Genomic DNA, 16,280 nt, shown 5'->3' on the forward strand with positions numbered 1-16,280 from the left:
GGATTTTGTAGTTGCTTTGCCTAGGACTAGGAGAGGGCATGATTCCATTTGGGTTATAGTTGATAGGTTGACTAAGAGTGCACATTTCTTACCTATTAACATTAGGTATTCTCTTGAGAGATTGGCTGGACTGTATATTGATGAGATTGTGAGATTGCATGGGATACCATCTAGCATAGTTTCAGACAGAGACCCTAGATTCACCTCTAGGTTTTGGGAGAGCCTACAACAAGCTTTGGGGACCCAACTTAGACTTAGTTCAGCTTACCACCCTCAAACTGATGGTCAGACTGAGAGGACTATTCAATCTTTAGAGGATTTGCTTAGAGACTGTATGTTGGACCAAGGGGGTAGTTGGGATAGTCTTTTACCTTTGATAGAGTTTACCTATAATAATAGTTACCACTCTAGTATAGGTATGGCACCTTATGAAGCCTTATATGGTAGGAGATGTAGGACCCCTTTGTGTTGGTGCGAGCCTGGTGATAATGTTATCTTAGGACCTGAGATTGTGCAACAAACCACTGATAAGGTTAGATTGATACAAGAGAGGATGAGGACAGCTCAGAGTAGACAGAAAAGTTATGCTGACAGGAGAAGGAAGGACTTGGAATTTCAAGAAGGTGACCATGTGTCCTTGAAAGTCACTCTGTGGACTGGGGTTGGCAGGGCATTGAAATCCAGAAAACTTACTCCTCGATTTATTGGTCCTTTCCAAATTCTAAAAAGAGTCGGTAGTGTTGCCTACCAAATTGCTTTGCCTCCTAATCTGTCAAATCTCCATGATGTTTTCCACATTTACCAACTTCGGAAATACATTCATGATCCATCGCATATGATTGAGTCGGATCATCTTGAGGTTAAGGAGAACCTAACTATGGAAGCTATCCCGGTGAGAGTCGAGGATCGAATGGTGAAGCAACTTAGGGGAAAGGAAATTCCTTTGGTGAAAGTTATTTGGGGAGGAGCTACACCTGAAAGTGCTACTTGGGAGCTAGAGGAGAAGATGAAAGCGTCATATCCATTTTTATTTGTTTCAGGTAATTTCGAGGACGAAATTTCTAAAAGGAGGGGAGAATTGTAACACCCCAGTTTTTATTTCATTTTTTTAATTTTATTTTTAATTGAGTGTATTTTGGTAATTTCATAAAAGTATAGGGGTGATTTAGTAGTTTGGAACTGGCTATTCCGGAATTGGAATGGGCCGTTCCAAACTACCAAAATGTATGTTAGTTCGTAGCCCAGAACGGGCCGTTCTCAAGTTGGAACGGGCCGTTCTAGACTATTAAAAACTACCTTTAACTCTAAGTGGGAACGAGCTTGGAACAGGCTATGGCAGTTGTGAGTAACAAATGCACACCAAAACGGGCCATTCTGATTTGAGAACAGGTCGTTCTGGGTGTGATTTTTATCCATGATTTTAGGGTCCAGAACGGGCCGTTTCGAATTTGGAACGGGCCGTTCCAGCAAAGCCTGAGGCCTATAAATTGAGCTCTCTGCCACTCCCAAAAAGAACACCTCTCATTTTCTGATTTCTTTTCTTCTGCTCTCTCTTCTTTTCTCTCTACTTTCTGCTTTAGACCGAGGGGAACCCAGCGAGGGAGACCAACCAGATCTTGTGTAGGTTCAGCTTCTACATATCCAGGTACGGGAAAAAGGGAATTATTTATATGTAGAGTTATATGAGGGAATTGGGTAGAGGAAGAGTCCCTTAGGATTATGAGAAATTTTATAATTATTTCTATTTGGAGAATTATTGGTCTTATTTGATTCTGTACATATTTAGGATTATGAATATATGATTAATTTGTAAAAATGATGTTCTGGAAGAGAGAACGAAATTATAGAAAAGTGCCTGTAAGTTAGGTTTTGGAAAAATTGGATTATTTATGTTTGAGGAATTAATGATACCATTAGATTATGTATGTGTTGAGGATTAGAAATATATATTTAATTTGTAAGAATGATGATCTGAGAGGGAGAACGAAACTGTAGAAAAGTGCCTGTGAGTTAGGTTTTGGAATAATTGGGGGTTTTACTGTTTATGTTAAAATTATATTAAATTGATAATTCCATTGATTATTATATTAATTTATGAATGTTATTGTTATATTATTTGATAAGAATTTATGATCTAGATGTGAATTGCTCGAAGGGTGTGTAACCTTTATTTTGTTAGACTTATTTGTTGTGTATGTAATATAGAATTGAGATATGAGATGAGATGTTGTATGGATGTAAATATGATTGTGATTGTGGTTCCCCACACTAATGACCAGGAATGAGACGAACCTTGAGTAGTGATATGCTTCAAGGACGAGCGTGCCCCTGGCATGGTGTGGGATGAGTAAGACAATTAACACGCATCAATTTTGTTAAATATGGTAGCCCTGGCATAGGGTTAATTGCAAGAGATTGTGTGGATTGTGATGTGATTGTGGTTCCTCACACTAATGACCAGGGATGAGACGAACCTTGGGTAAGTGATGCTACAAGGACGAGCGTGCCCCTGGCATGGTGTGGGATGAGTGAGGCAATTAACCCATATTACTTGTTGTGGCGTGGTTTTGACATAGTGTTAATTGTAAGATTTATGTGGATTGTGATGGATTGATGTAATTGTGAATTGAGATGTGAAAATGATGAATGATTGATAAATTATGATATATATATATATATATATATATATGAATGCTTGTAAATATTTTATTAAGCAACGAGTTATGATGAGATTACATTTGTGGTGTGTTTGTATGTGCTTTGCATATAGGTATTTTCTTTTTTCACCGTATAAATTGTGGATGTTTTAGGTGAGGAAGATCCGGCTTCGAGTGGCATCTAGAATGCCAACAGTTGAATTGTGGGTATGCTATGATATTGTGACATCGGGGCAGAGGATTTTTAGGACATAGATTTTTATATGGATTTGGAATTGTAATTATTATTTTTGAAAACAATTTGTAAACTCCTGCATTTCATTTTTATTATTGTGGTTATTGAAGAATAATTTTGAAGATTCTCATGTGAACCCTTTTTACCAAAATTATAAAATTTATGTGTAAGTTTTTATTATTACAATATATGTGTTGGGGTAGTAAGGTTGTCACATAAAGAATTCTATTTCACAATACTTAACTTTTTAGCATGTTTTCTCCTTAATTACACAATTTCTAGAAACTTCCCAGAAGGTCACCCATTCCTATATTACTCCAAGTCAAGCACGTTTAACTATGAAGTTCTGATGAGATAAGCTACCGAAAAAGCAGATGCATGTTGTTAGTATAAGTAGTACAAATTAATTCATTTAAATCATCCTCAACTATCCAATCTCATACTTATACTATCTTTGGATCCTTCTCATTGTTGTGTATCCGCACCGTTATAAATATATTTTAAAATGATACAATTTAAATTATTTATTATAAATTTAAAAGTTTAAGTAATAATTTATATATTTTAAAATGAAAAGGGTTATAACAACACTGGTATAACTTTTACTAAGTATTACACCGCTCAATAACTTTATATTAAATGTAAATTTTGTAAATCTAACCGTTAGATTGAATGTTCATACCACTTTATATGTTTATATCAAGTTTTGTTAAAATTGAACAACAACTTGAAAGTAATCAAATATATTACGTCAATTTTGTTTTACAAGAATGAAGTATCAAATCATCTTAAATTCATATAAAATTTTGTATATATGATCTAAGAGTAAAAAACTTTCAATCTACCGGTTGAATTTATAAAATTCACATTTAATATAAAGTTATTGAGCGAGTAATACTTAGTAAAAGTTACACTAATGTTATTATAACCCTTCTCTTTTAAAATATTATTTTTATAAATTAAATTTTAACAATTTAAATAAATTATTAATTAACTTAATATATTTATTCATCTTAAATCTAAGATATAAAATTCAAAAAATGTATTTATCCTTGTTTTATTTTCTAATTATCAACCATTAATAAAATACTAATTTAAAATCTTGATGGCATCCTTGCTTGCATTGATGGAAGAGATGAGGATCAATGGCCAAGGGCACTGATGATATCCTTACTTGCATTGATGGAAGAGATGAGGATCAATGGCCAAGGACACCTTTGACTCCTTGGAACAAGCTCTTCAAGGGCGTCTTTAAGGGAGGATTGGGCGGAAATGGAGAGTGGGGTGAATGTGTTTGATGAAAGGTTTGAGAGGGACTCTAGGGTTTGGCTCACTCCAAGGTAGTTGAAGGCCACTTCTAGGATTTTTCTCTCAAGGTGGAGATAGGAATGGTGGTGGCCGAAATTAGCCAAGAGTGACTAAGGATGATATAAAGGCACAAAGGCTCTCTCTATATTCAATATCCAAAGTATTTACATGATGCATAGCCTAGGGTACTTATAGAAGGGAGGGAGCATTTAGGGTTGCATTTGAGAGTGTATTGGCTCAAAATGCAATGCCAAATGCACTTCAAATGAAGCCTAAATTAACCCTAGATGCTACTTAGTGGCCAAGGATGAAATCTTTGGGTTTGACTAAGCTACAACTAGGTGCATGATAAGACCATGCAACCTAGGTGCCCTCCACTTGGGCCTAAGCCTTACCAAGTCCAAAAATAATTCCAAGACTACCAAAAATACGTCTAGGGCTTTTTCCTAACCCTAATAAAATACCCTAGCTATAAAATAAAATCCCATAATCTAAGGCACCCCATAATACAAGGGTAAAATGGGAAATACAAGTAAAAATAAATCCTATGACTAAAACACCCCAAAATACAAGGGTAAAATGGGAAATACAAGTAAAATAAATCCTATGTCTAAGATACCCAAAATACAAGGGGAAAAAATGGGAAAATTAAAGACAATGGAAAAATAGGCAAAAATGCTATGCTAATAAAAACTTACGAGCTACGACCCAAAAGTAGGCTCACTCCTCCTATGGTTTTTCAACATTAACCCATTCTTCTTGCCTCCTTCAATATATCACCTCTTGGTCTTCTTGACCTTAGTGTTATTCTATCAGACACCTTTGACTCCTTGGAACAAGCTCTTCAAGGGCGTCTTTAATGGAGGATTGGGCGGAAATGGAGAGTGGAGTGAAGGTGGATGAAAGGTTTGAGAGGAGTACTCTAGGTTTGGCTCACTCCAAGGTAGTTGAAGGCCACTTCTAGGGTTTTTCTCTCATGGTGGAGATAGGTATGGTGGTAGCCGAAAATAGCCAAGGGTGACTAAGGATCATATAAAGGCTCAAAGGCTCTCTCTATATTCAATATCCAAAGTGATTACAAGTTGCATAACCTAGGGTATTTATAGGGGAAGGAAGCATTTAGGGTTGCATTTGAGAGTGCTTGACCGAAAATGGCAAGCCAAATGCACTTCAAATGAAACCTAAATTAACCCTAGATGCTACTTAGTGGCCAAGGATGAAATCTTTGGGTTTGGTTAAGCTATATCTAGGTGCATAAGCAAATATACTACTAAAGCTATAAAACATGCAAAGAAAGGAAACTTAAAGCATATACTAGTCGACTTCCCTAGGGTGGGAGCTTGAAGTGACCTTGGTGCTATTCAAGCCACTCCCACAAGCGCTACTTCGAGTTATCCTAGAACTAAGAGGTTTAAAAATGGTCAATTACAAACCAAAATGAATGAAAACAAAGGCCAAAATACAAGAGGCCGAAAATTGACTAAGAAGAAACAATTGGAAAAGGAAAATTTTCAAGTTTTCAAGTCTTCAAGTCTTCAATTCTCCACCCCTTCACAATGAACATCCAAGGTTATCCTTTCAATGGTGTATGCACTCTTTTATTTGGTGTAATCCTCCAAAGCACCTTGAACACAATTCGGACAGCCCTTCCACTCAATCCACCAAGAGAGTGTGTGGTGTTTAGAAGCTTTCCTCACCTAGGTCAAGAAGAAACCAAAACCCAAGAGTACAAGAGGCCAAGCAAGATAAACTAAAAAGGCATAATCAACAAGGCTAAACTCAAGTGGAATTGATGAGACAAACTTAAGAGTAGAAAGAAGACACAAAACTAAAATCAAGGCACATTAAGAAAGGCAAGAACACAAAAGAATAAGTCCTAGAATGGCACTAGAATAGAATTTATCAAGTAGGCTTAAAATAAAGTAATGCACTTAACATGTTTGATTAAATGTCTCATTTGGCCATTAAGCTTGTCCAATAGTCCAAGAATAACTCCAAGTGCCAAGGTATGAAAATTGGTCCAAAACTCCACAAGTCTAGCAAAGGTCCCCTTTTTCTTTTGTTTTTGATTCTTTTGATTTTGTTCCTTTTTGTACTTGGCTAGGGTGCGGTTTTGATGTCCCAAAAGTCCAGCCACTCCTTTTTTTTTTGAATTTATATTTATCCTTTGCTTGGGTTTTACACTTGTGTTTGTTGGTTTGATTAGCAAGTTCTTCGATTATCCTCTTAATAACTTTCAATAGCTCAATGAGACAAGATTTGAGTCTCTTTCTTAAGGTTTTAATGTGCAATATCCAGCAGCAAAAATATGCACATAAAAGTTACTTTCATACTCAAATCATCAAACACCATGTAGGCATGTCAAGTGCACAAGAAATATTCAATATTATTGGTATGCCCGAAAATTTTTCAAGTAAGAATGTTCAAAGAATTTAATCGCACATGATATTTTAGGGATGTAGAACATGCTAGAACTACTTAGCATGCATGAATGACTCTCTAGAGTACATCAAGGACTCACGGCCATTTCATCAAACAAGTGGCATGCATGTCATTTTGTTCATTTCAAGGATGAAGCATGAATGTTTGGAATGCTTTTAAAGGTAGTTCAAAAAGAAACAAGTTTATGACTAAACCGGATGGATTATAAAATAAAAATCATCAACATACCATGCAGCCCAAAATTTTCCAGCAACTCAAATTTAAAAGAAAATGGTAAGAACCTAAATAAGAAAGCCTAAAAATGCCAAGATGATTTTCAAGGAAGATATGGTATGAATCAACACATGAAAGGAGGATGATGGATCATCAAAAATGGCAAGATGATGACACATTTAAGCACAACAATTTAGACATTAAAGAAGACACAAATGATATGACTGAAAATACCAAAGATGGAAAAGTTACCTTTGAAGAACCTAGGCTCTAGATACCACATGATGGCATCCTTGCTTGCATTGATTGAAGAGATGAGGATCAATGGCCAAGAACACCTTTGACTCCTTGGAACAAGCTCTTCAAGGGCATCTTTAATGGAGGATTGGGAGGAAATGGAGAGTGGAGTGAAGGTGTTTGATGAAAGGTTTGAGAGGAGTAATCTAGGTTTGGCTCACTCCAAGGTAGTTGAAGGCCACTTCTAGGGTTTTTCTCTTAAGGTGGAGATAGGTATGGTGGTGGCCGAAAATAGCCAAGCGTGACTAAGGATGATATAAAGGCTCAAAGGCTCTCTCTATATTCAACATCCAAAGTGATTACAAGTTACATAGCCTAGGGTATTTATAGGGGAAGGAAGCATTTAGGGTTGCATTTGAGAGTGCTTGACAAAAAATTGCAAGCTAAATGCACTTCAAATGAAACCTAAATTAACCCTAGATGCTACTTGGTGGCCAAGGATGGAATCTTTGGGTTTGGTTAAGCTACATCTAGGTGCATGATAAGACCATGCATCCTAGGTGCCCTCCACTTGGGCCTAAGCTTTGCCAAGTCCAAAAACAAATCCAATGTCACAAAAAAATACGTCTAGACCTTTTTCTAACCCTAATAAAATACCCTAGCTTATAAAATAAAATCCTATAATCTAAGGCACCCCATAATACAAGGGTAAAATAGGAAATACAAGTAAAAATAAATCCTATGACTAAGGTACCCCAAAATACAAGGATAAATGGGAAATACAAGTAAAATAAATTGTATGTCTAAGTTACCCAAAATACAAGGCTAAAAACGGGAAATTAAAGAAAAGGGCAAAATAGGCATAAAAATAAATTCTATGCTAACAAGGTTTAGGAGAATGATTAATATTCTTTAGCCATGAGAAGCATGTCTCTAGGGGTGTTAGCTCCCCTATCCTCTTCCAATCTCCTAGCCATGGACCTATTGATGGGTCCCACATGAAATTCCAAGGATGGTCCTCCATCAAATCTTATCTAGTTATATCATAATATTTTCATATCAAGTTTAATTTAAACGAGATATTAGTTATACAAAAATATCAAAATCATATAGTAAATTATTAATAAGATTCTAGTTAAATAATTTAAAATAATTAATTTTATCACATAATAATAAAGAAATAATAATAGTTAAGAAAATACATTTATACTCTTCCTATTAGAAAGAGAGGGGATGTTATAATTCTTTTCTTCCTTAAGATATCACATCTCTTCTATCAATAAAATTTAAATATAAAAATTTATTTAAAAATAGTTTTTTTATAAGCAAAATAAATTAAGGGGAGTACAAGGGGTACCCCAACCCATTACAAAATACAAAGTCACCTAAACAAAATCCAACTTATAGTCCATACAAAAGGTAATCACCAGATTGTAATGTCTACCACCATTACAAAACTAGGACCATAAAATGTCATCTAATAATCAAACAAGTTCAGTAATTAGAAAACTAGATACAAAACTATCACCATTGTGTGTACAGAATAAAAAAGAATCATTATTCCAGAAGTTAAGGCAAACACCAGGGGAAGAAAATCACGCTGAGAATGGGTAAAAAATTTACTTATCTTTGGTTTTAATCCAGTTCCAGCTACGTAATTTGATTAATTCCACTAAATTCGTAATTGTCACCACCTTGTCTTTAAAAATGACATCATTTCTAGCAAGCCACAGAGACCAAATTGTGGCTAACCAAATCACAGACCACCTCATCCTATCTCTACCACATAAATATGGATCAAAATAAATAAGAAATTTTAAAAAATTCATATACTCTAATTAAAAAAATGTCTAAAAATCCAATCATAAAAAAAACCTCAATATTTTTTCACATAAATAAATATTGGTATTAATTATGTAGGAGTGCATATAAATACCTTTTTATTATAAATTAATGTCTTCCTCTTACAAAAAAAGAAAATGGGATTGATACTCAACAAATATTATCATCATTTTTAAGCAATTTAAATATTTTTTTTTGTTTTATTTAGCTACCGAATAGAATTTCGTCGCTAATTTTAACTAATATTTAGTAACCGAATTCAATTCTTTTGCTAATTTTAACTAATATTTAGCGACCGAATTCAATTCCGTCGTAATTTTAACTAATATTTAGCGATCGAATTTAATTTCGTCGCTAATTTTAACTAATATTTAGCAACTGAATTCAATTTTGTCGCTAAAAAATCAAAATTTCTTATTTAATGACCGAATTTAATTCGATCGCAACGTTTTTTACAATTTAGTAGCTAGTTGGTCGCTAGTTCCATCGCAACCTTTGTGTTCATGAAACACAATCAAAAAGCGATCGAAATAGCAATGGATTTTCTAGAGACGACTTATGTTGATCGCTAAATCAGTCGCTATTTGATTATTCAGAATTGATCGCTAAATCAGTCGCTAAATAGCGACTGATAAATTTCGGTCGCTAATTTCAGTCGTTATTTTACAATTTTCTTGTAGTGGCATATGTTGATTTACTTTAGAAAACATTAGTTTTATGTCCTTGCAGTTTCTTTGGTTATGTTATTTTGTCAAGTTAAAAATATAATACTTTCTACCTGAACACGTTTGGTTTTATTTATAAAGAATTATGTTATTCAGTTTCTATTATATTTATATGTTATGATATGCTAGGTAAAGGGTTTCAAATGGTATTAGAGCAAGTCTTCTTTCCTAGTATGGTGTGTTTTGGGGATGAACAAAGTGGAAATTGGTGGATTTGTAGCAACCTAGACACACAAGAATGAGAGAGATCTAGAGATTTGTGCGAGTGTGGGATTATACGGTTGAAAATGACTTAAAAGATCTAATTTGGACAACTTATACCAATAAGATTCATCTATTTTTGGGTAACTCATTACATAAGAACTCCGCAGTTAAATTTGTTTAACTTAGAGTGATTTAAGGACAAATAATTTTTAGAAAGTTTCTCAAAAAGTATAACAGTGGAGACAAATTCCTAACGATTGTATCATAAAAACTTGTTCAAGTTATTTGATCCCAGTTAAGATTATAGGGTCCACTAAACTGAATTAAACAACTCCATTATTATTCTAATTGGATGTTCTTAAATAGTGCGTTACCACCAGCCCCCTCTATGAATAATTTCTCTTTAATTTTCCTATAACCACGAGAATTGTGGACATGTAAATATAATTCTGTTGATTGCTAAATCATCAGCACAAGATTATCAACTTGCACAGCCAAATACTTGACATATATCTTTTAAATATTGTCTATGCACTAAAGCAAATCCATATAGTGGAGTTCACCATGGAGGGAAAACTTCTAAATCTGAGATCATCATATTCCTTTATTTTTCTGCTATTTCTAAGCTTCAAGTCACTTAATACAAAGGCACAATCGCCAAACTATGTGGGAGACGATTGCGAATACAGCACCTCAAAACCTCTCAGCACCGCATACCAAACCAACCTTAAAAGCGTCCTCTCATGGCTATCAACAGATGCAGCCACAAGCAAAGGTTATAACCACAACAGCTTTGGCAACAACACCCCTGGAGATGCTGCTGTGTATGGCCTCTATGATTGCCGTGGTGATGTTGCTGGATACTTTTGTCAATTCTGTGTCTCTACTGCTTCTAGAGAAGTTCTTCAGCGCTGCCCCAATAGAGTATCTGCTATTATATGGTATGATTTCTGCATCCTAAGGTACTCTAATGAGAACTTCTTTGGGAATGTCACAGTAGACCCATCATGGCATGCTGTTGGGACCAAAAATGTCTCTAGTGCACAAGAGATTCAGAAAGGTGAGGATTTTATGAGAAGTTTGATCAGAAAAGCAACTGTGGAGACCAACCAGTTGTACTATATGGATGGTTTCAACTTGAGTTCCACTCAGAGAAGGTATGGCTTGGTTCAGTGCAGTAGAGATCTCACAAATGATGGGTGCAGACAGTGTTTGGAGACCATGTTAGCGCAAGTTCCCAAATGCTGTGAACATAATTTGGGATGGCAAGTTTTGGCCGCAAGTTGTCTCATAAAGTATGATGATTATATTTTCTACCTTTTTCACACTCAACCATCTTCAGTTTCTGTGCCTGATACCCAAATAGGTGACACTTGAATTGCTTTTTCTTCTGATTTTTTTTACTTTGTTTGATCACTTAATCTAAAAAAATTGAATCCGGTTAAATCTTTAGAAACAATGTTTAGAAGATAATATGCTTCTTTTATACTGTTTGCAGCTAAAAAAAGGGGTGCTGGTAAAACAAGAATATTAATCATTGGCTTAAGTGTGCTGGGGGCAGTAGCTTTACTATGCTTCAGTGTCTATTGTTTATGGTTCAGGAATAGAAATAGAAGACAAAGAGGAAGAGGTAATTTCCTGAAATAATATATGCTAGAATTTGTTTGATATTAGCTTAATTCACATACTCAAATATGAACTTGGAAACTGTCTTCTCTGTAGGTGGTCGAATACCTGATACTATTCGTCCATCATCATATCACAATGTTCAAACGGAGGAAACACTGAATCCAGACCTACCTACTATTCCATTAATCACAATTCTTAAGAGTACTGATCACTTTTCAGACGAATCTAAGTTAGGAGAAGGTGGATTTGGCCCCGTTTACAAGGTTTTAGTACTGATTTGGACATTTGGATATAAATTGATTCTAATTTTATAATCATTCTATATGTTTGATATTTATTTCTATTTTTTTTTTATCAGGGAACTCTACCAGATGGAAGACAAATTGCGGTCAAAAGGCTCTCACAAACTTCTGGTCAAGGCTCCGAAGAGTTCAAAAATGAAGTAATGTTTATAGCTAAACTGCAACATCGCAACCTTGTAAGACTTTTGGCATGCTGCTTGGAGAACAATGAAAAGATACTTGTATATGAGTATTTGTCGAATGCAAGTCTCGACTTTCACCTGTTTGGTATGTTCTTAGTTAGCATCATTGAATATCATGGTAGCTGTTTTAGCTTTTCCTGCAATTTTTTCTCTAATATTTTATGAGTTATAAATTAGTGTTGTACGTCTATGGAGGAAAGTCAAATAGTGCTGCTATGAGCTTTAAAGTAGTTGGGAGTAAGGCGGAAATTTATTGCATACAGTTAGCAGCTAACTACAATAGTGTCGTACGTACGATATTTATATCTCTTGTTTACAAATCCTGTAAGAACAGCAGGTCATGATTATATAAATATATCTTTGATTAATTCCAAAAAACAAAAAATTATGAAAACCTCCTTAACTAGTACATTATGTGAAACTAAATTGAAGTTAATTATGATGTAATCTATAATCGTGTTATAAGATATATTGAAGATAAATTCAAGGGAAAAAGAGGCTATATCTAGAAAAGTTAGCGAATAAATAATTCTGGTGCATTTTTTTTTCCATATGAAGTCAACACTCGTTACAATTTGTAATTTTCCAGCTTCATTGAGTTTATATCCTTCATATATTGTTTTTGCCTTTTGGTTGAGATTTCTTCCGTGTTTGTCTTCTCATCAGATGATAGAAAGAAAAGGCAACTGGATTGGAATATCAGATTAAGCATTATCAATGGCATTGCAAAAGGTCTTTTATACCTTCATGAGGACTCTCGACTCAAAGTTATTCATAGAGATCTTAAAGCTAGTAATGTTCTATTAGACGATGAAATGAATCCAAAAATATCAGATTTTGGATTAGCAAGGTCATTTGAAAAAGGCCAGAATCAGGCAAATACAAATCGAGTAATGGGTACTTAGTGAGTTCTACTTATACCAGACATTTCTTTAAGCAATAGGATTTATATAAATGCAATTTTAAGCACTTATTTGAAAAATGAAATTCTTTGTTATATATTCTCTAATGAAATAAAATTAACAAAGTCTTAATGATTTCTATCAGTGGATACATGGCTCCAGAGTATGCTATGGAAGGGTTGTTTTCAGTGAAATCCGATACTTTCAGCTTTGGAGTTCTTGTTCTAGAAATCATTTGTGGGAAAAAGAATAGTGGATTCTATCTATCAGAATGTGGTCAAAGTCTTACATTATATGTGAGTTTTCACTCCTACCTAGCAAGACATTATTCAACAATGTTAATTAGAGTCATGGTTCTAAATTGCAATTGTAACCAATTCAATTGTGGCTGTTGTGATGTAGATTGTGGTTGTTGCAGTGTGAAATTATTAGATATTTGTATCAAATATAAATAAATAATTCTATAAAAAAAAAATTAATAAAATCTCTTTTTCTTTATTTTTTTTTCAAATCCCTTTCTCCCTTTTATAAAATGTATGATGCACCTCCCAACACTCCAACCAATTATTATTTATTGTCTTTCTCTTTCTCTTAACATCCCATGTGACCAAATTTATAAGATTAAAAGATTTTTTTTTTGAAGCAATAAGATTAAAAGATTAAAACTTGAATTTATGCATATGTTTTGACACAAAAATGGAATAAAATATTGTTATGGATCTATTGTGATTGTGTTGTAGTTATATGCAGTTGCATTGATAAATTTTCACTGTTTTAAAATTATATTGCAATTGTGGGTTTTTCTGATTGCAATGAACACCACAACAGCAATACTACGACCGTAATTGCGATTGCGGACCGTAATTTAAAACCATGATATTTAAAGCTAATCAATATTCAAAAAATCACAATTACTTGCAGGCTTGGAAAATATGGTGTGCAGGAAAATGTTTGGAACTAATGGATCCAGTGCTGGAGGAATCTTACATAGAGAGTGAAGTTGTGAAATGCATACACATTGGTCTGTTATGTGTTCAAGAAGATGCAGCAGATAGACCAACCATGTCCACTGTTGTTGTAATGCTAGCAAGTGACACAATGGCCCTTCCAAAACCTAACCAGCCAGCATTTTCGGTTGGAAGAATGACCTATGAGGATGCATCTACATCGAAAAGTTCCAAGAGTCTTTCCATTAATGATGTAACTGTCTCAAACATTTTACCAAGGTGATGGAAACTTGGATACAAATCTCTTTTCCTTTGCTGCTTTGAATGACGTACGATAAGACTAGAAGACCAAATGACCACAAATTGAAGACTTCCCAGCTTTCTGGAATTAGACCAATATGCTGACTCCTTGACAGCTCTATGCTGCTTTGGAAATAAGACAAAACCTTTGCCATTGTAATAAGTCTTCTAACAAGTAACATAATGAAGAGCCTCTCGCAAATTTGTACACTTTGTTGGTATATTCTGAGTAATTATTATCTCACTAGTAAAAGTATCATTTTCTTGTAAATTTTTCTACAAAAAAATATTCTCTGAAATTTTTTGCGAATTTTCTTGCAATAATAATTTCACAAATTTCTTTTACGAATTATTTGCGAAAAATAATTTACATATATTTCTTACAAAATTTTTTATGAAAAATAATCTACAATAAATTTTTGCAAATTTTGCTACAATTTTAATGATCATAGTAATTTTTTTTCATGGTAAAAATTTGCAAAAAAATATTGTAAGAATTTTATTTTGTTTCTTGTAGATTTTCTTGCAAAAATAAATTCGCAAGTAATGTTTACTAAATGGTAGAAAAATTTCGCAGGTAACTTTTCCTACGGATTTTCCTTTCAATTAATTTTAATCCGCAAGAAAAATCAAAAAAATATTTAAATTTTTAAGTTTAATATTTTAGAAAAACTTTAAGTCTCACATCAATTGAAAATAAAACAATTGAAGAGTACATAAGTTGGGGCAACACTTATCTTATAAGTTGATTTGTATGGTTGAGTGTTAGACTTATAATCTACAATCTTAGAGTTTAAAAGATTATGTATCACATGTTGGAAACGTGGAAACAAATGCTTCAGATGAATTCATTGTGAGCATTTGAAAGTTGAAGAATTATTGATAGAATTTGTAGTAATTTCTTTGATTTTTTTTTCGTAGAAAATATTCCTGCAGAATTTCTAGCGAAAAAATTCGCAGGAAACTTTCCTGCGAATTTTTTTTGCATGAAAGTTTCCTGCAAATTTTTTTCGCAAAAACATTTATCCATGAAGGTATTACCTGCAAATAAAATTTCACAGAAAAATTCGTAGGAATAATGTTTGTTGCAAATTTTAATAAAAAATTCGCGAGAAAAATCGCATGTAATAAGAGAAATTCTAGTAGTGTATATAATGTTTAACGGCGATATACTTTTTTTTAGTGTAGTGAAGTTTTATAATGACATTATTCAATCATATTGTATCATTAATGATACTCCCTCCGTTTTTTATTCATAGTCGTTTTGACATTATTTTTTTGTTCTTTTTTCATTGTCATTTTTCTAAAACTAATAAGTTATTAATTTTATTTTTTATTTTTATCCTTGATAATTAATGTATGTTTACTAAAGAATGTGCTTATTCATTTTTAATGTACCTATTTCTTCTCCAACCACCTAAAAGATATAACAGAAAAATAAATAATAAATACTTTGAAAAACTAAAATATCTATCATTTTCTTAATTCTTGTATATAAACCTTAAACGTAAAAAAACAGAGGAAGTAAATTTAATTATTAACTTTTACAATAATTACTTTAAAAATTATACAATCTGTGATTGTCGATTGGTTGATTCTATAAAACAATTTAATTAAAAATACTTAGAGTGTATGACCTATAAATTCTTTTTAAAATTAATTAAAAACATCTTATTTTACTTAACTAGGTTTTCACTATTTGAATTGTAATTTAAAAGATTAATATGAGTAAATTTTTACAAATTAACTTATATATAAATTAATTTTATTTTATAATTATTTTTTTCGTATTCTCTTGTTCCTATACGTGTTTTGGGGAAATTTTGCTAAACATGTTTTTCTGTTCACAATTTACTCTTGAGTGACAATGGCTTATTTTGTTTATTGCAGTACTGTGGTCCCATCAGCAGCCCCTTGTTTTAAATTCTATGAGCACAAAGCGGTGCTATAATGCATGCGCTAGTACATATTCTCAACACCAAAAAAAAGAAAAAAAAAAAAAAAGTTCTAACATTTTGTGTAAATGTGAAATAGATAAAAAGAAAATTATGTATTATTGAAGGCAGCGCATTAGGTAATTCAATAACTTGGCTTATTTTAATTTTTGCTTTGCTATTGCTAGATATATATGTGATGACAACTGTATTTGTGTTTT

The 16,280-nt window shown here is 33.3% G+C and overlaps 1 protein-coding gene across 2 annotated transcripts; it reads left to right on the plus strand.

The window, feature by feature from the left end:
• The first annotated feature begins 10,252 nt into the window (after positions 1 to 10,252).
• On the plus strand, positions 10,253 to 14,335 carry LOC109791381 (cysteine-rich receptor-like protein kinase 10). Of its 2 annotated transcripts, XM_020350674.3 has the most exons (7): positions 10,253 to 11,229; positions 11,362 to 11,493; positions 11,586 to 11,755; positions 11,851 to 12,061; positions 12,643 to 12,880; positions 13,024 to 13,174; positions 13,800 to 14,335. In XM_020350674.3, the coding sequence occupies exons 1-7, from the start codon at positions 10,428 to 10,430 to the stop codon at positions 14,106 to 14,108; spliced, it is 2,013 nt and encodes a 670-aa protein (XP_020206263.1). In that variant the 5' UTR covers positions 10,253 to 10,427; the 3' UTR covers positions 14,109 to 14,335. The 2 variants fall into 2 exon arrangements, with proteins under 2 accessions (XP_020206263.1, XP_020206264.1); XM_020350675.3 differs by lacking the exons at positions 10,253 to 11,229; positions 11,362 to 11,493; positions 11,586 to 11,755; positions 11,851 to 12,061 and having other exon boundaries at positions 12,733 to 12,873.
• The last annotated feature ends 1,945 nt before the right edge of the window (positions 14,336 to 16,280 follow it).

This window comes from Cajanus cajan, chromosome 8 (genome assembly GCF_000230855.2).
Source record: "Cajanus cajan strain Asha chromosome 8, NIPB_CcT2T_4, whole genome shotgun sequence".
Lineage (NCBI taxonomy): Eukaryota > Viridiplantae > Streptophyta > Magnoliopsida > Fabales > Fabaceae > Cajanus > Cajanus cajan.